Genomic DNA, 20,432 nt, shown 5'->3' with positions numbered 1-20,432 from the left:
GAACATGATGAAGTGGGGGATAAGGGGGTCTGCACATGATAAATTAAGGGGTAAGTGGGAACGCACATGATGAATTAAGGGGTAAGTGGGACTGCACATGATGAATTAAGGGGTAAGTGGGACTGCACATGATGAATTGGGGGTAAGGGGGACTGCACATGATGAATTAAGGGGTAAGTGGGACTGCACATGATGAATTAAGGGGTAAGTGGGACTGCACATGATGAATTGGGGGTAAGGGGGACTGCACATGATGAATTGGGGGTAAGGGGGACTGCACATGATGAATTGGGGGTAAGGGGCACTGCACATGAAGTGGGGGTAAGGGGGACTGCACATGATGTGGGGGTAAAATTAACTGCACATGATGATGGGGGAGTGGGGCTGCACATGAAGTTGGGGGGGAAGGGGACTGCACATGATGAAATGGAAGGGGGGATAAGGGGCTGCAAATGATGAAGCGGCACTGCAGATGAAGTGAGTGGGTGATAGGGGACTGCAATGGATGAAGTAAGGGGACTTCAAATTAAAGTGGGGACATTAAAGTAGATCCCCTATGGCCAGGATCACGTTGGGCGATTTTGTGCGTATTGGCCGTAGGCCTACAGCTTATGTGCAACGTCTTTTTAGGCCATGTCCACACGTGGTGGAATGGTGGCGGGTTTTCCGTATGGACCCGCAGCAAACCCAAGTGCTGCGGTCCGTACGGCTGTCAATTCCCGCACGGGGACCGCAGCGCTCAGGTGGGAAGGGGGGTACAGGGGCCCAGGTTTTATGAACAGCCCCGGGCCCATAGTCCACTTAATCCGCCACTGAGTAACACACAGATGGCACCACAGGAAAAGAATGATGTCACCGCACGGCGATGATATCACCCGGCTCAGAGAGGGAAGTTCTGTGTCCTCTCATGTCCCTGAGTCAGGAGTCATCACTGAGATAACAGGGTCTTATCAGAAGTTTCTGTGAGTCATCAGAAGGTGAGGAGCTGAGGGCACAAGCAATACCTGCCCCTGATTCTGCTGCTCTTAGCAAATATCTGCCCCCCTAGATGCCCCCCCAAACACCTGCCTGCCTAGATGCCTACAAGACATCTGCCCCCCTAGATGCGCCCAAAACACCTACCCACCAGATGCCCCCAAAACACCTGTCTCTCTAGATGCCCTCAAACAGCTGCCCCTCTAGATGCCCTCAAAACACCTGTCCCACTAGATGCCCCAAAGCACCTGTCCCCCTAGATACCCAAAACACCTGCCCCTCTAGATGCCCCCAAAACATCTGCCGCTAGATGCCTCCAAAACACGTACCCCCCTAGATGCCCCCAAAACACCTGCTCCTCTTGATGCCCCCAAAACAGCTGCTCCTCTAGAAGCCCCAAAACAGCTGTCCCCCCTAGATGCCCCGAAAACATGTGCCCCCTAGATGCCCCCAAAGCACCTGCCCCTCTATATGCCCCCAAAACACCTGCCCCTTTAGGTGTCCCCAAAACACCTGCCCCCCTAGATGCCCCCAAAACACCTGCCCCCCTAGATGCCCCCAAAACATCTGCCCCCCCTAGATGCCCCCAAAACACCTACACACCTAGATGCCCCAAAACACCTGCCCCTCTAGAAGTCCCCAAAACACCTGTCCCTCGAGATGCTCCAAAGCACCTGTCCCCCCAGATGCCCCAAAACACCTGACCTCTAGATGCCCCCAAAACATCTACCCTTTAGATGCCCCAAAACACCTGCCCCTCTAGATGCCCCCAAAATAACTGCTTCCCTAGATGCCCCCAAAACACCTGCCCATAGATGCCTCCAAAACACCTGCCCCCTAGATGCCCCGAAAACAAATTTCCCCCCAAATTTACTGGTCTCAGAAAAAAATGTGCCTTCTAAATTCCGATGCCCCCAAACTAATTGTTCCTCTCCCAAAACAAAGTGCCCCCCAGGGTTAGATGCCTCTAGAAAACACCTGCCCCCATATCCATCTACCCCCACAAATATATCAGGGTGTAAAAGTATTCAAAAGGCCGTTAAAGCGATGACCACCGCAGCAGATTCTTTACTCTGGTGATTATATAGATATTCTTGGGGTGTGGACAGTCTACAGGACACGGTGGTGTCACTCCTACAGTCGGTACTCCCGGGGCAGGTCACAGCTGGCGCTGTCTGCATTGTGGCAGCCTGTGGTATTTATTGGAGAGATTGATCTGCTGTTAATCATTATTCATCATACAATAGCTGACATTTTACCTAATGCCACTCCACCTGCGTCATCTCAGGCACCATCTCTACAACAGAATCTTCTACTCAAACTGGGCCAGATATCGAGTATTGTCACACAGGAGCACTTAGATACTCCCCTGTCCTCTTCCAGACTCCCTATTCCTCTTCCTTCTCAAGACTCTTTTGCCTGCTGGCCTCCTCCAAAATCTTCTGCCCTCTGCCCTCCTCCAAAATCTTCTGCCCTCCGTCCTCCTCCAAACTCTTCTGCCCTACGCCATCCGCAACACTCTTCTGCCCTCCGAAACACTCGTCTGCCCTCCACACTCCCTTACACTCTTCTGCCCTCCTCCATACTCTTCTGGCCTCCACCCACCTCCAGACTTTTCTACCCTTCGCCACACTCTTCTGCCCTCCGCCACACTCTTCTACCCTCTGCCCTTCTCCACACTCTTCAGCCCTCCTCCACACTCTTCTGCCCTCCTCCACACACTTCTGCACTCTTCCACACTCTTCTGCTCTCGTTCACACTATTCTGCCCTCCTTCACACTCTTCTGCCCTATGCCCTCCTCCACACTCTTCTGCCTTACGCCCTACTCCACACTCTTCTGCTCTCTTTCCACACTCTTGTGCCCTCCTCCACACTTTTCTGCCCTCCTCCACACTTTTCTGCCCTCCTTCACACTCTTCTGCCCTTCTTCACACTCTTCTGCCCTCCTTCACACTCTTCTGCCCTTCTTCACACTCTTCTGCCCTTCTTCACACTCTTCTGCCCTCCGCCACACTCTTCTGCCCTCCGCCACACTCTTCTGCCCTTCTTCACACTCTTCTGACCTTCTTCACACTCTTCTGCCCTTCTTCACACTCTTCTGCCCTTCTTCACACTCTTCTGCCCTCCGCCACACTCTTCTTCCCTCCTCCACACTCTTCTGCCCTCTGCCCAACTCCACACTCAACTGCCTTCCGCCCTCCTCCACACTCTTCTGCCCTCCTCCACAATCTTTTCCCTTCTGCCCTCTTGCTCTGTGGTAACTACATTCATCAATGACTGCTTATTTGTTCCTTGGAGATGTTCTCCTTTTTTGCCTGTTCCTAAATCCTGTTTCTCTCTGCAGATTGCGGCCTAGTCTGTTCTGATGACTCAGTGACTCGTGCAGCCTTTTATGTAATCCCCTTGTACATATTTATCTGGCACTTGCAGAGGGAGCTCAGATTAATATCTCTGCTTTTAGTGTCCAGGAACAAGTCTCCTGAGAACATAAGAGATAAGCAGTTCCCAGATCCCGCACTTCACTACATCAAACCTGGGGCTTGGCTTGTGGATTGAGCTAGGGTCTGAAGTTAGTTGTGGAGACTGAATTTTGTGCTGGGGTCAAAGGATGGGCCAGAAAATGATAGGGAGACTTGGGAGGAGGCAGTGGAAGGAGGGGTAGTCAGGAAACTGGAGAGGGTTCATTGGGTAGTGCTGGGGTCATGGTTAGTGGCATCCCTGAACTGCCCACCCTTACCCATCTTCTAACCCTTAACCCATCTCGCATCCACCAAACCCTTAGAAAAAAGTTACTAATGGCACCACTGAATATAAGTGGGATCATGCAAACACATGCCATAAACTAGACAATTGGTTAGAATAAAGTAGTATGCATAGACAGTTTGGGATCACTTAATAATGAAATGACAAAGGAACACTTAGACATAATTAACATTTAAAAAGCCAAAAGGCTAGTTACACTCTAAAAAAGCATGAAAAGTATAGCAATCGCCTAGCCCTGTCTGCCCCTCAAGAAATACCAACAAGACTTCAAACAACATTAATGAGTGATGTAATATTATTGGTTTGCAAATGTAGCATACCATTAATACTATTTCTCATAACCACATTTTAGGAAAAAATTCTGCATCCACCAACCCTATCCGACATCCACAAACCCATCCCACATGTGTAAAGAGATGGACTTTCTGCCCACTTTCCCCCTTGAAGAAACAGGTTTAATATCATGTGATATAATGTGAAATGTGATGTATAATGTGAATTTCTATATGTGTTAAAGGCATTAGTAATATTGAAAATATATGTAGTCTGACAATAGGGACAGTTAATGTTTGGGACTAGCCCAGAGTGGGAAACACTAAGTTGAAGGGAAAGTGACAATTTCCTGGTAGTAAGTCAGAAAGAGCCCAGTGTGCATAGAGAAAGGACCAAAGGTCCAAAGTGTGCAATGACGAATTCTTGGGTGTCTCTAAGTGAAAGGAGACCGAAAGGAAAAGAATGATGGAATGATTTTTCCAGTGCTGGGTCCTGACTGAGGATACCTTGCCGCAAGGCCCAGAGTTTACAATTCTAGGAGGTAACGTGCCTATACAGGACTGAGTATGTGAGACTAGTGAAGTGTCCCAGGCGGAAGTTCCAGGGCGTCAACATTAGAGAAGATAAGTACACCGACCATACTGACACCCTAAGGGGTAAAGAAATGCTGAACAGTGTGAAGGGTAAATGAGTCCGGTTGTGAAGTAGTGACTAACAACAAATACAGAAGACCAATATAGAGAATAAGAAGGAAAAGTGAATGTCGAGAATAATATAGAAGAGGAGGAAGGAAACTGTGTGGAAAATGCTTCGAGTTGTAAAGAAAACGTTTATAAGACTGTGTACCCGCTATCTCTTCTATACATTCCCTACCATGTTCCCATTCAGTAAAAAGTGTATTTTTAAGTGGTGATCTCCTTCATTGAACTGTAAAACATCTGGTCCTGGCAAACCAGCATCATAGGTTACATGTTGCCTGCACAGGCTTAGCGCCCTCGCAGCACATGTACACACCCATTCAAGTCTACTACCTTCATGTAATGTGCTGGGCGTAAAAGATGAGTACCTCTCGCAAAACTGCTGCCCCACATCACGTTACACATCCACGAACCCTAAACCCATCCCGCATCCAACAAATCCATCCTACATCCACAAACACTAAACCCATCCCACATCCACCAACACTAAACCCATCCCACATCCACCAACGCCAAACCTATCCCACATCCACCAACCTCAAATCCTTCTCACATCCACAAACCCAAACCCATCCCACATCCACCAAATCCAACCAATATCCACCAACGCTAAACCCTTTCCATATATATCAACACTAAAACCATGCAACATCAATCAACCCCAAACCCACCCCACATCCACAAACGCTAAACCCATCCCCCATCCACCAACCTCAAACCCATCCCACATCCTTCAAACCCATCCCACATCCACCAACCCCAAGCCTATCCCACTTCTACCAACCGCAAACCCACCCCACCAAATCCATTCCACATCATCAAACGCTAAACCCATCCCACATCCACCAAGCGCATCCAACTTTCACCAAACCCATCTGACATCCACCAACTCCTAACCCATACTATATAAAGCAAACCAATCTCACATCCACCAAACCCATCACACATCCACTAACTTCTAACCCATCCTACATCCACCAAACCCATCCCACTTCCACCAAACTCACACCACGTTCACCAACCCCAAACCCATGCTACATCCACCAACAGCATCCAACTCCTAACCCATACATCAGCCCTGAGCTCTTCCTACATCTCAAATGTATCCTGACCTTAAGAATTCTCGGAGGTCCCCACACATGATGGACGGGTCACACAGCATCTTTTTTGTGATTTGAATTAACCCTCTGTGATGACAGTATTGTATCTTAATTATCCAAACGTCTTTTTTCAGTAAGCCAGGAGGCATAGAATGTCATCTATATGTTGAATTTATGTATTTCTTTCTTTGGTTGGTCAAGAGACTGAAATGTTGATACTTCTTGTAGGTTAAATTGATAATTGTAAATTGATGAATGGTTATTATTTACCTCTTATATCAGCTCCTACAGTTTGTCTGCTATCTTTGCAAGATATGATATATCCAAAGGGAATTCGTAGTTATATTCCGCACTGCCGCTGAGACAAATTCCAGGAGAATGCTGTACGATTGCAGTGGTTTTATTCAACGCGTTTCAGGGGTCTCATGCCCCCTTCATCAGGAAATACCACCTTGGTACCATGTTTGGTGTAAAATATAAGATTAGCGGACCATATCTCCCAGCATTGTGACTGGCAGCCTGTATTATGTGACTGGGAGCTACGCTCTTCTCCTAAAACACTCTGTTCTGCAAGAGAGAATTCTTCTTCAGGACAATGTGTCGCTTGGGCAGGGGCATTGTGTATGAGACCCCATCATCAGCCCAGAACGCCCCCCACCATCATCATATCATATGTTATAAGGACTTAGACACCCGGTGGGTGCACGACATGGGCTCAGACCACCGATGGGAGAGTGACACAGGCTCTGCCCCCTGTGGGTGTGCAGCATAGAACTGGTAGCTCGAGGGGTTGCATCACACGGTCTCGGCCCCCCTTTGGGTGCGCAACACATACTTGGCCCCTTGAGGAGTGAGCAACACGGGCTCTGCCCCCCCGCAGCACAGGCCAAGCCCCTTGAGGGGTGCGCGCCACGGGCTCTGCTGCCCTGTGGGTGCGCAACACAGAATTGGCCCCTTGAGGGGTGCGTGCCACGGGCTCTGCTGCCCTGTGGGTGCGCAACACAGAATTGACCCCTTGAGGGGTGAGCGATACGGGCTTTGCCCCCCTGTGGTTGCGAAGCGTAGAACTGGCTCCTCGAGGGGTGCACAACATGGGCTCTGCCCCCCCTGTGGGTGCACAACACAGACTTGGCCCCTTGAGGGGTGGGCAACATGGGCTCTGCCCCCTGTGGGTGCGCAGCACAGGCCAGGCCCCTCGAGGGGTGGGCAACATGGGCTCTGCCCCCCCTGTGGGTGCACAACACAGACTTGGCCCCTTGAGGGGTGGGCAACATGGGCTCTGCCCCCTGTGGGTGCACAACACAGACTTGGCCCCTTGAGGGGTGGGCAACATGGGCTCTGCCCCCTGTGGGTGCACAACACAGACTTGGCCCCTTGAGGGGTGGGCAACATGGGCTCTGCCCCCCCTGTGGGTGCACAACACAGACTTGGCCCCTTGAGGGGTGGGCAACATGGGCTCTGCCCCCTGTGGGTGCGCAGCACAGGCCAGGCCCCTCGAGGGGTGGGCAACATGGGCTCTGCCCCCTGTGGGTGCGCAGCACAGGCCAGGCCCCTCGAGGGGTGGGCAACATGGGCTCTGCCCCCTGTGGGTGCGCAGCACAGACTTGGCCCCTTGAGGGGTGGGCAACATGGGCTCTGCCCCCTGTGGGTGCGCAGCACAGGTCAGGCCCCTCGAGGGGCTCGCAACACGGGCTCTTCCCCTCGCAAGTGAGTGACTGGAGGAAGCTCGGAGTTAGCAAACAGTTAGAGAGTAAACATTTGCAGCTTCTGGATTTGCCCAGATTCAGGAGTGCTTTTTTTCAGTTTTGGGCCCTGGTCACTCTTCCTGGGGCTCAGTCAGCAGGTGTGGTGGCCACATGGTTTGGAAGGAGTGAATTGGTGACAGGTATTGAGCTAAGAATAGATCTGGACAAATTTGCTTTGTGACCTCACAGTTGCAATGAGTGACACAGGACGCAGCCTATCATTCCTGGCCTGGGGTGGGGTGGGGGACATGCACCTGCCTACAGGTGGCTCCAGCATGACATCCTAAAGCCACAGGCAGCAGCGGCTCAGACTGTTAGCTCCAACTGAATTACACAGAACCTCAGGATGGCTCCCAATATGATTGCTACTACTCTCCTCATCATCCTCTCCTCTTCTCATCTTCTCCGTAAGTTAAGCTCTATATGTAATGTATCAATGTCAGGCAGATGCAGGGAAAAACCTGGATTATGTAAGAAATAGGGGAAACTGGTGTGACATATGGATGTGTATGACGGAGAAACTACAGATGTAGCAGAGCTGAGTGCTCAGTGTTAACTCTACAGTGACTGAATAGCAGGTAACATACTGAGCTCTGCAATGGATCACATCGACCTCCATGAGAGCCCCAGACAGCAAACTGAGCCATTATTAGTCATTGATGGTATATATCTGGACATAATGATGTAGCAGAGGTGCGTACGCAGTCTTGAGCAAGATATCATGTCTCCATGTATAAGCAAACATATGACGAGGCATGGTACTGCTGCTGGAGTCATAGAGAGAACACCTTCTTCTTGATTGTATTACTACTACCATTACTGATCCAAACCCCGACCCTGCAAATATCAGAGGCAGAAATGGTGTGCTGTGGTTTGCAATAGTGAAGGGCTGAACCCTGCTGAATATGTATGGAGTAGATGGATGGATGTGATGAATAGATGGTTGATATAAAGGGCACAGCGATGGGGTGCACATGTAACCCCAACACTGAGATTATCCCACTGATATAATGATCACATAAGATTATGGGATTTTAGAAGATCAGTTCTTCCTTATCTAGAAAACCATGTTTACACTATTATAACATGTGAACCCGGAATATGATGTGAACTCTCAATTCTCATTAATTCAACAGACTCAAAATGTTCTATCATGTTTTGTAAGATCAGTGGTGACCAGGAATTATCACAATGACACTAAGCTAATGATATGTTGTCCAGTAATTGCCTTTTCCCATGGAAAGTATGGAGATAAATAATCCAGAAAACACAGTAACAGGATGGACAGGGCGTGGACACAGCTCAGAATGGCTGGTGTCCTTAAACCTTCAGACTTCTCTATTTCCTTCTTCATACTCCTATTTCCTATCCAGACTCCTATTTCCCCTAAAGAGCTTCATGTCATGTCAAACCTCCTTGGACCCTGCAAGATATCATTGTACCCTCTAGACTCTTCTGTCTCCATCCAAACTCCTCTATCCCCCTACAGACACTTTTCTCCCCTCCAGACTTCACTGTTCCTTACGGACTCACTCCGGAATCCCCTGCATTCCTCCAGGCTCCCCTGCAAACACCACCATTTGCCTCCAGACTACTCTACATGCCTGTCTATAGAGTCCTTTCCAGACCCCTTTGTACTATCCTAAGTCTTCCAGACATTGTCACCTCCAGGCTTCTCTTCACAATTCTTTCTACCTGTCCAGAGCTCTCTGTCCTCTCCAGCCCCCTTTGTCTTTATGAACATGATGATGTACCAGAAAAAAAGCTCTGTGGTATTAGATATGTTTCCTTGAGCTCTGTACATGCATGAGCACACAAAACATGAGAAACCATGGTACAGCTGCTCACGATGTAGAGAGATGTTCTTCTGGAGTGGCAAGGGAATATTAGAAACAGACATAGCATGTGGGGGTGCCACAAAGCTGGCTGGAGGGATGAACCCATCTAAATATGTATGGAGTTTATGGAAGGATGGGTGCGATGATTATATGGCTGAAAAAATGGCACCTCAATGGGGTCTACCTGTGCCCTCAACACTGAAATGATTTTGCTTGTGTGAAATCTTCATGGATTGTGAACTGCCAACATTGATCTCAATATCGGACACAGCAGTTTTCAGAGGCAGGAATGCAATGTAGAGGCTGTGGATACAGAGGTTAACTCTGATGGATACCTGAGTATATGGGTAAATTGAGGTGATGATTGCATGGTTGATATAAAGGGCAACGCCATGGGGCCTACCAGTGGTCTGTCCAAGATCCAGCTGCATTCTTTTCATGTCATATAATAGGAATGGTGATAAAAATATGTTACAGTGGCCCAAATCTAATGATCACTTCTTATTTTCCCTTTTTGTAAGAGGAAGTATAGAGACAGCTAACACTTGGTAATGGCCGTGTGGACAGGGTGTGCATCTGGTACAGAGCTGCCAACACATAAGATACTGTTTTGTGTTGAAGACCAAAGAAAGGCTAATAATTATTTTAAAAGGAAAATAAACCACTGTTCTCTCCAACTCTCCTATCCGCTTCAGACCCCTGTCCCCTCCAAACTCCTCTGTCCTACAGATGCCTTTGTCCCCTTTATATTCCTTTGCATCTCCCAAACTTCTCTATTCCTTCCAGACTAAACTGTCCCCGAATACACTATTCTGTCCCTTCCAAAACCCTCCGTCCTCTCTATCCCTTCCACTTATCTTCAGCCCCTTTTGTCTCCTCCAGACTTCTGTTTCCCTTTCAAGACCTTTGTCCCCTCAAAATTCTGATTCCCCTAGACTTTGCCGTTCACCTCCAGACTCTTTTACCCTCTTTTAGAGTCCTCTGCTTTTCTCCTCTAGACTTATCTGCCCCTTTCAAACACTCCTACAGATGCCTCTATTTTCCCTTCACTTCTCTATCCCCTCAAGACTCCCTTCTACAAACCTCTGACCTTACCCGATCACTCCGGCCTCCTCCCGACTCAACTGTTCTCTTCCAACCCCTCTGTTACTTCCAGACCTTAGTACACCGACTCAAAACTACTCTGTTCACCCAAGGGTATGTGCACACATTAAGTATTTCCAGCAGAAATTTCTGTACCAAAAGTGTATCTCTTGTGTATCACTTGGCAATAAAAAGCTGAATAAAATTGTTTTTGTTGCATTTTTTCCCTGCTCATTTCAATAGGTATGAAAAAGATACTCCAAAAAGACATTTTCAATCCATCACCTGTAAATACATTAATATGCCTCAACAATATTTTCAATTGAGATGACTCAGCATGAGAAAATAACAGGAGAAAACTGGAGTGCTCTGGGCGCTGCCTGGTCGGCGGCCTGATGCTGGCCGTCTTCCGGGTGATGCTCTGACGCACGGAGCACTTTCTGGCATTGCCCGGGTGACGGCAGGGCGCCGGCCGTCATCAGGTGACGCAGGCGCACCCTGTGATGGTTCAGGGGATGTAGCTTTCCCCCGCTGCAATGCGCATGCCCATACTCTTGTCATTGAATTGGCTGGTTTCAGTCAGGTTACTGTCCTCAGCCGTATATTTGACTAGGCATTTTCACTATTCAAGCCACGCCCCCCGAGGAAGCGGTATTCAAACCGCGAAAAACACCTGGACCTGTTGAAGCATCTGTGTACGCGAAACGCCAGTCGTCCGTCTTTTTTCCCCGCATGCCTCATGTTATCTGCCCGTCCTTTATTGTGTGAACTTTAATGGTTGAATAAAGAAACACTGCACTGCAAATCTGGGTGAGTGACGCATCTTTTTCCTTCTTTTACAAATTTAGCATGTTTTTTCTGATGCTGAGCACCGTTATTCCCAACAGTGTTTTACACACTGTGTGCCTGTGATTGATCCTCGACTTGTTGCTGGTGGATTAGAGCCTTGGTGCTGTTCATCTGGGCTTTCTTTTAATTGAATTTTATATTATGTGTATACTTAGTATATGTTGACCTTTGCACATTCCCTCCTCTGAACGCCATTATTTTTTATTTTTTGTCCATCTTTGTTGTATGGCTTAAATGATTTGATTTCTTCACGGTGATGTTTGTGGCTCCTTCAGGCGTGATTAAATCTATTGAGGCAACTTTGTACACACACTATTGTGGATTTTTTTCATGTCTGTGGTAGCTATTTTCTCCGCTGTGGCACTGTGCCATTGATTTGATACTGCTGGGCAAAGTACAATAACCTATACATCAACAATTAAGTGAGGGACTGTTTTGACAGTAAATAATCCATTTTTAGCCCTAATATGTTAATGTAATTTTGACTTACTTATCCCTCAATAGGCTGTCCATTTGGATGTTATGAAAATTACCTAGTTGTTGGTCTGTTTCTGCTATCAGTTCTGGGTTATTTATTCACATGATGCCTTATCCATTGATATATTAAATTTGTCCTGTTTTCTCATATGTGTCTTTTTGCTACAATAAAAGTGTGGCGCCCCTGAGGATTCAGTTGCCACAGAGGTACTGCACCTCCTCCTGAGGTGTGGTACCCCTCCATCTAGGTGAGTTGGAGGCTCCTAACCACACTCCAACACCTGCATCCCACACAACATGGTAGTTCAGCAAAGCCACATTGCGGCTCCCTGCTTGGAGTGTAGCAGAGCACCTTTGGTGGCTCCCTGCTTGGAACACGAAACGTGCTGGGAGGCGGGTGGAGTTTAGAATACATAAAGAGCAGGCAGAGTCAGTCAGTCAGGGAGAGGAGTGAGAGTCACTCAGAGAGGAGTGAGGATCCCTGGAAGAGGGATGGAGGAAGGAGTGCTGCAGCTGCCTCAGTGATCTGAGCCATCTGGCACAAAAAAGGAAAGGAGAAAGACATTGGACTGAAACCTGATCTTCTATGAGAGAGAGGGATTAGTACGAAACGAAGGAGTAAAAGGGAACCGAGAGGACGTGGGTTAGAGAAGAACCCTGCCTAGAAGTTCTAAGCGCAAGGCCGGGGCTCGTCCCCGAAGTTGTATGGATACTGAAGGTCCTGCAGCAGACACCGGTGGAGTAGTGGGCTGTAAATGCACTACTCCCATCTAAGACTTGGGGACACAACAGCAACGTGAATAGTGAGCCGGGACTCAGGAGTAGAGAGTCCCCGAAGCAGGCTACAGCTGTCTGCCGTACAAGTAGAGTTCTTGGGAACATCTGTCAGGAGGCACTCCAGTGTAACTCAGTACTAGGAGTACTTCACACTTCAAGGCGCTATAAGAGGAGACGTTCAGAAAGGCACGTGTTGGCGGAGTGTTGGAAGGGAGCATTCCATCTGATCTGGAGGTTGACTGGGTCCCTGACCCGGAGGACACAGCACGGAGGCAGGCATCTGTGTGTACTACAGACTGTGAGTAAAGATTTGGAACTACATGCCCTGGTGTCCTCCAATTATTCCTGCGCCAACACACCCTGTACCACTACATCTGGGTATCAGCTTCTACACCGCCTGCACCTCTCCTCTGCCCCTACATCTACACTGCCCTGGGGCTACACCTCCACCTGTGGGGAGCTTCACCATCTTGGCTGCAACACACCACCAGCCCCAGAGGATCTGCATGCAGCGTCGGCCCAACATCCCACTTGCCGAACACCACAGGTGGCGTCACAAACTATTCCATTAACTACAAACCACCATTCAACACCCCTGATTACTTGGCCACCCAGGGCCACGGACCGGGTCACTGCTGCTGTGACACATCCCCCTGACACCGGCCCGGCACCGAGTACCCCACGGCCCTGTGAGGGCGACCCAAAAGTCTAACTTCATTTAAATAGTTTTGGACTCCAGTTTTCTCCTGTTCTTTTCTCATTTCAATAGGTGATTTAGATTTGAAACTGCTTCAAAACTGCAAGAAAAAATAATCATCATGTGCACGAGATTTTAGAAATCATATTTATTTTGCTGGTACTGTAAACTACATCATTTTTATGCAAATTTTTCTGCTGAAAAAATTCTTAATGTGTGCACATACACCAACTCTTCTCTTACAGTATCTTCCAGACTTCTCAGTTCACCTTCAGACATCATTGTCACTTAATGTCTCCAGTCACTTTCTAATTTATCTGCCACCCTCCAGACACTTTTCTAGATCTGTATCTCTTCAGACCTATCTATCCATTCCTGGGATAAATGATATGTCCCCTTGACTTCTGTACATACATGAGCATATAAGGCATAACGAAAAAACACCAAGGTTAGTCAGCTCACCTGACAGGGTGTAGAGCATGGAGTTCTTCGCAAGAATTAGCTCAGAGCAGCTGCAGCATGAACATCAGAAAGTAAGGAGAAATTCAGCAAGGAAACTTTTAATTAAGCCATATTCAAAGCTCCCTTTAAGAACCAGTTGACTGTTAGACAATACAAAAAAGGCAGTCACAGACCTAAGGGCCCCGTCACACATAGCGACTCACCAGAGATCCCGACAAGGATATGAACTTGTCAGGATCGCTGGTGTGTCGCTACATGATCGCTGGTGAGCTGCCAAACAGGCAGCTTCACCAGCGACGACGAGCGCACGCGTCGCTGTGTACCTTAGATACCAGCGCGCTGGTGCAGGGAGCTGGTAACCAAGGTAAACAGCGGGTTAGAAACCCACTGTTTACCTTGGTTACCAGCTCCCTACACCAGCGTGCTGGTACCTAAGGTACACTGCGGGTCTCTAAGCGCCGCTCTGTGCTTAGAAACCCGCTGTTTAACTTGGATACGAGCTGGGAGCTCACTGATCGTTCCACTCCTGCCTGCCACACGCAGCGATGCGTGCTAGCCTGCGGGAGACCAACGATCAAAAAAAAGTTCAGGGCTTTTGAGCACAATCAGCGATACCCGGCAGGGGGGCCAGTCGCTGATACCTGTCACACACAGCGATATCGCTGGTGAGATCGCTGTTGCGTCACAAGCAGTGATCTCGCTAGTGATGTCGCTGTGTGTGACGGGGGCTTAAGTGTTCCGATTGAGTGCCTTATGACCACGATTAAGACACTCCATCGAAACGCGTAGGTTTGTGACCTTTTTTGTACCATGATAAGGCATGGTATGTTTGCTTGAGCTGATTAAAGAGGATATTCTTCTTATGGATCATGTACTGCCATTATTTATACAAACACTGCACCCTACAGATATTAGAGGCAGGAATGGAATGTGGAGGCAGAGCACAGCTGGATAGAAGGGTTAACTCTGATGGATATGTATTTAAGTATATGGATGAATTGGGTTGATGATTGTAGGATTGATATAATAGGGCACCGCCATGGGGTCCACATGTAGCCCAATAACAAAGTATAATGGAGAATGTTTCTTTTTTTTTTTTAACTGTGTATTTTATTAACATTTTTAAACAGATACAGAAAAAGTACATGAATGTATAGATATGTCTCACAAGCTTGTTAGCAATAACTGTAAACCAGAAATCAGTATACATATCTTAATATCCCCTAATACAATGAAAACAGGGAATATGACAAGACGAACAATACAATACTAGACAGGGAAATATAAGGAGGGGGGGGAAGGAGCGGGGAAGGTGAATATTTCAGGCTTCCATCAATGCCAAACTTCACTGTTATTCTTTATTGGCCCAATAAGTGTCCCATAGTGACCAAACACTTTCAAAAAGATCTACCGTGTCATTTGACAAGGCAGATAGATACTCCATCCTTCTCACATCTTCGATCCGAGAATGGAGATCGGCAAGTGAGGGTGGGTGGGATAACCTCCAGTTACAGGCAATTAGACACCTGGCGGCTGTGGTCATATGCAACAGTAACCGCTTCACTCTCTTCCCCAGCTGAACAAGTGGTATATTTAATATGTAGAATTTAGGATCCAGGGGAACCCGAAGGTTAGTTACTTTATAAATAAGAGATTGCACCAGCCTCCAGAAACCCTGGATATTGGGGCATACCCAGAATATGTGCGGTATGTCTCCTCCTGTAGCTCCACACCTCCAACAATTGTCAGGTATAGTTGGGTTTAGTTTATGTAGTAGTGATGGGGTGTGATACCAATACATAATTAATTTATACTGATTTTCCTTATAAACATAGCACGAAGATGTCTTTGAGGCAGTATCCCAGATCCGTTTCCACGTACACAAGGGAATGGTCTCACCAAGGAAATCTTCCCATTTCCTCATATAGGTGTGATTTGGCTTGTCTTCTGGGCATGGGGCAACTAAAATACGATATATATCTGAGATGAGGCCTTTAGTAGAAACCCCAGCTCTGCATAATCTTTCAAATAGTGTAGGGATAGAGACTTCTAAGGAGGCAAAAAGGGAATGCATTAGGTGTCTTACTTGTAAATACCGATACTGGAAATTGCCAGGGAGATTGAATTTAGCAGATATGTTGGCGTAGGGGAGAAGGACTCTGGAACTTGCGTCTACTATGTCAGCAAAGCAAAAGAGTTTCCTGTCAAACCATGTTTTAGTCGCTATACCCTGCATACCGTCTGGCATTCTGGGATTAAAAAGAAAAGAAGTCAAGGGAGAACGTTCGGATTTAAGTGGAAACTTTTTGACACAACAGTCCCATATCCTCTTAGTGAAGGCTATAGGGCCCAGGGTATGTGGATCAAGCTTGTTAGATGAGGTGCCCCAGAGGTAGGAGTTGGGGTGTATTGGGGCAAGCCATAACTTCTCTATTTCCATCCATGTAGAGAAGGCACAGCGATTAGACCATGCAGGGATGTGACGTAAGTGTACTGCCCAGTAGTACCTAGTAATATCTGGGACCCCCAAGCCTCCTCTCAGTTTACTGTCAAATAAAGTGGTTTTCTTGATTCTATGTCTCTTGTGGGCCCAAACAAATTGAAGTATACTAGACTGAATGTTGCGCAACTCTTTGTATGGCACACACACCGGAAGGGTCTCAAATAGGTAAAGTAGCTTTGGCAGAACAGACATTTTGACTGCAGAGATTCTGCCAAACAGAGACAACGGGAGCCTGTTCCAATTGAGCAGGAGCTTTTTTATCTCAGTAAATAAACTAGGATAGTTCTGCTGGTATAATAGCTTATACTTAGATGTTAATTGTATCCCCAGGTATGTCAAGGATATATTTTTCCATTTATAGTTGTAGTTTTCCTGTAATGAGGAAACCCGCACCTGTGGAATATTAAGAGGCAGAGCTTCCGTTTTGTTCTGGTTGACCTTATACCCCGACAGCCTTCCAAATTGTAGCAATAAGGAATGCAAATTCGGGAGGGTGATATGTGGTTGGGACAAAATCAATAGGACATCATCCGCATATAGAGATAGCTTAAACTCCTTATCTCGTACCATTACTCCACGTATATTAGGGTCATTGCGAATAGCAGCAGCCAATGGTTCAATACACAAGACAAAAAGAAGGGGGGACAAAGGGCATCCCTGACGGGTGCCGTTGTGTATTTGAAAGGGTTGAGATGTGGCATAAGGAAGCCTGACCGAAGCTGAGGGGCATGAATATAGACTTTTCAGGGCAGTAATAAATGCACCCGAAATTCCAAAATGATGTAACGTTTCGAACATGAATGGCCACCCCAGTCGGTCAAATGCCTTCTCCGCATCCAAACTAAGAAGGAGTGCTTCACTCTCTGTCTTATTAACAACCTCTACTAAGTCAATGATCTTCCTGGTATTGTCTCCTCCCTGTCTACATGGGACAAAACCCACCTGGTCTTTGTGTATTAGGTGAGGGAGTAGCGCTGAAAGACGTAGAGCCAGTAGTTTAGTAAAGATTTTCATATCAGCATTAAGGAGTGCTATGGGCCTATAATTGGCACATTCCATAGCATCCTTCCCCGGTTTGGGTATAAGTGTAATGTAAGAATGTAGCATACTTGCGGGTATAGGGGAGCCCGTGAGGAAGCTATTAAATAATTTAACTAAATAGGGGGTGAGTCGAACCGCAAACGCCTTGTAGTAGAAGTATGTCAGGCCGTCTGGACCCGGTGATTTTCCATTAGGAAGTAATTTAAGCACCTCTCCTACCTCTTCACCCGTGATTTCTTTATTCAGTGTATTTACAGTGTTCTTAGTAAGAGTAGGCAGCTTACACTGCTCAAGAAAGGAGTGGATTAGGTCCCTCTGTTTTCCTGGGTCTGTAGGAAGAGTGCTAGGTAAAGAATACAATCTTGACAAATAATCCTGAAAGATGTTTGCGACTTTAGTGGGATCATAGAACATATTCCCTCCCGAATCTCTCAAGGCATAAACGGATGAGTTCCCCCTATCCTCTCTAAGTTGGCGGGCTAAAAGGGAGTGAGGTTTATTTCCTTTGTCATAATATTTATGCTTGCTATAAAGTAGTAATTTTTCTGTTGTATTGACCGCTAAGTCCCTCAGTTGGGCACGAGTCTTTACTATACCTCTAAGGGTACGTATTGTTGGGTTAAGGGTCATCCTATTCTCTAAGTCTCTGAGACTTTTGAGGAGCTGATCTCTCTGATATAATCTATCTTTTTTTATACGAGAGCTTAATGCTATGCATTGCCCTCTAAAGACGGCCTTATGGGCTTCCCAGACAGTAGAAAAATTAGGCACTGACCCCTCATTGTTCTCGAAGTATTCCATCAATCCGGCTTCCAGTTTGTCTCTTTAGGGAGCCCTCTTGAGGAGGGACTCATTGAGCCTCCAGTGGCAGACTCTTGTACGTGGGATTGTCTGGTCTAGGGTGAGAGTCATTGGCGCGTGGTCTGACCACGTTATTGCACCAATATCCACATTGCTCGTCAATCTAAGGGTCTGAATGTTGCCAAAGAAAAAATCGATCCTGGTGTGTGTGCCATGAGGGGGGGAGTAGAAGGTAAAGGTTTTTTCTGAGGGATGTTTAACTCGCCATAGATCAAATAAGGCAAACCTGCGGATCAGTCTTCGAAAGGCAGCTGTCAATTTACGTTGAGACGGGCTCGACAATTGATTGTTAATGGTCAACCTGTCCAATGAGTCAGAGAAAATAGTGTTAAAATCTCCACCCACAATCCAATAATGGAGAATGTTTCTAATACTAATGTAGTGATCTCATGACATAAGAAGATACTGATGTAAGTTCTGTCTGGGATCTAGCTGCTTTTTTTTATGCTAGTATACGATAGGAACACTAGAATCTATAATTCACTTGTCTTATAGGGTCCATGATGATTACAATATATCATAATGGTACAAAGCTCCTGATCTCCTTTCATGATTTGCCCTTTTTGTTAGAGGAAGTGATCGAGATAGCAGTGATGGACAGGGTGTGTACCTGGGAAACAGCAGCTTATATCACTGAGAAACATGCACGCTCAACCAAGTGAACTAGCAGCACTGCAATCCACCATCATCTTTTGTTCTCTTCAGACCCCTTTCAACTCTAGAATCCTCTGTTCTTCTAAGAAACCTTTGTCCTCTTCCAGATACCTTTATCCCCTTCAAACTCCTTTACTCCTTCCTGGCTTTTCTGTCCTCTTCAGACCCCTCTGCTTCATCCAAACTGCCAGTTAGATTTGTTTGCCCCTTTCCAACTTCTCTGTCTCTTACAAACACCTCTGCTTATCTCCATACCTTTTTGTATCCTCCTGACACCGCTGTCCATTCCAGACTCCTGTTTCTCTTCAAAATCTTGTCTTTCCTCTACTATTCTGTCTATCTACTGACTTTTTTCTTCACCTCCTAACTCTTCTGCTCTCTTCCTCTAGATTCTTCTGCCCCTGTCCTATCCCCTCCAGACTACATGCCCCCCTGCAGATTTTTTCTCCTATATAAAACAATGTCCTTACTAGATCACTGTCATCCCCCAGACCATTCTCTCCTCTCCAAATCTCTCTGTCCCTTCTAGACTCATCAAACAGGGACATATCTCCTTGAGAACAAAGCATAGAACATTCCTCACACCCTGAATACCTGCCATTGGGGGACAGCCAGGAGACCCCCAAACACATATTGGCCGAACCAAGTAATTTCAGGAGACTTGCCCCTTTTCTTTAGGATTATATTGCAGGGGCAGCACTGGGATCTTGGTCCTTGTCTGTTGCTGACCAGCCCCAGTAAATATCTTTTGGGCCACTTCTAAGTTTGGTCCAGTCCTGGTAAAGCTGGGTGACAGCCATTTCCTGGGCCTTTATTGGGTTGAGAATTCCTTTCTGTGAAGGGTTTCGAGCTGCTGAGCACCTGATGACGCACAACGCCTGTTGCTAGTTTTGTTTATTACACGTTCCTCTCTTAATTTCCTCCTCTTCGTGACTTTCGTTCTCTTCCCTTTTGTTGACTTTTATTTTCAGTGTAAGTATTTATCCCTCAGGGCGGATTCTGATGATTTTCCAACCCGCAGCTTTCAACTCTATAAATTCTGTCCTTATTATCAAAGGTTCTTCATCTTTACTCTGTATGTGGTTACCAATGAGGGATAGGGTGTGTGTGGATTAGGGGGTGTCAATCAATGAGGTTAATTCTCCACTTTTCCAGAGGGAATCTCCAGAAATTAGTAGAACTCTGCCTAATTTTGCTACATTTTTTTCCCTGATTGTGCTAAAACCATGTGTGCATTTTCTATAGCATGGTTACAGAATCCATGCTGATTGCTACATGAAATGGCTGAGCAGATGAGGTTAATTGTCAGGGTGTAGGGTCTGATGGTCATAAAGGCATATTCTGAGTTCTTGATGTTCTAAGTGGAGCCCTCACAAGTTGTAGATGAGGGCGTTCTGTACTCTTGTGAATTTAGTTTTGTCCAATCTCCTGGCTCTACCGGAAACAGAGGAGACGAGGCCATGGGTATCGCCTTTCCCCTAATACTGTTAAGAATGAGGGGTATACACGAGTGGGGGCCTCATTCTGCTCTGTACTTGTGTACAGCCCAAGCTGGAGGAAATGGTCATCTTAGGCATTGTCCTAGCGCAATCTAAGAAAATCAGAGAATCTTGGGACTTATTTGTGTTGTAGATT

The 20,432-nt window shown here is 46.8% G+C and overlaps 1 protein-coding gene across 1 annotated transcript in view; it reads left to right on the top strand.

The window, feature by feature from the left end:
• The first annotated feature begins 7,828 nt into the window (after positions 1-7,828).
• Positions 7,829-20,432, top strand: part of MUC1 (mucin 1, cell surface associated) — a 35,149-nt gene continuing 22,545 nt past the window's right edge. Inside the window, exon 1 of the mRNA XM_073552366.1 lies at positions 7,829-7,962. Within this exon, the coding sequence (XP_073408467.1) occupies positions 7,902-7,962 (61 nt within the window). The 5' untranslated portion in view covers positions 7,829-7,901. The remainder of the gene's footprint in view (positions 7,963-20,432) is intronic.

Source organism: Dendrobates tinctorius, unplaced genomic scaffold (genome assembly GCF_039654945.1).
Source record: "Dendrobates tinctorius isolate UK_male_01 unplaced genomic scaffold, ASM3965494v1 ptg000189l, whole genome shotgun sequence".
Lineage (NCBI taxonomy): Eukaryota > Metazoa > Chordata > Amphibia > Anura > Dendrobatidae > Dendrobates > Dendrobates tinctorius.
The sequence above is the reverse complement of the archived record's forward strand: the minus strand, read 5'-3'. Positions and strand labels throughout refer to the sequence as shown.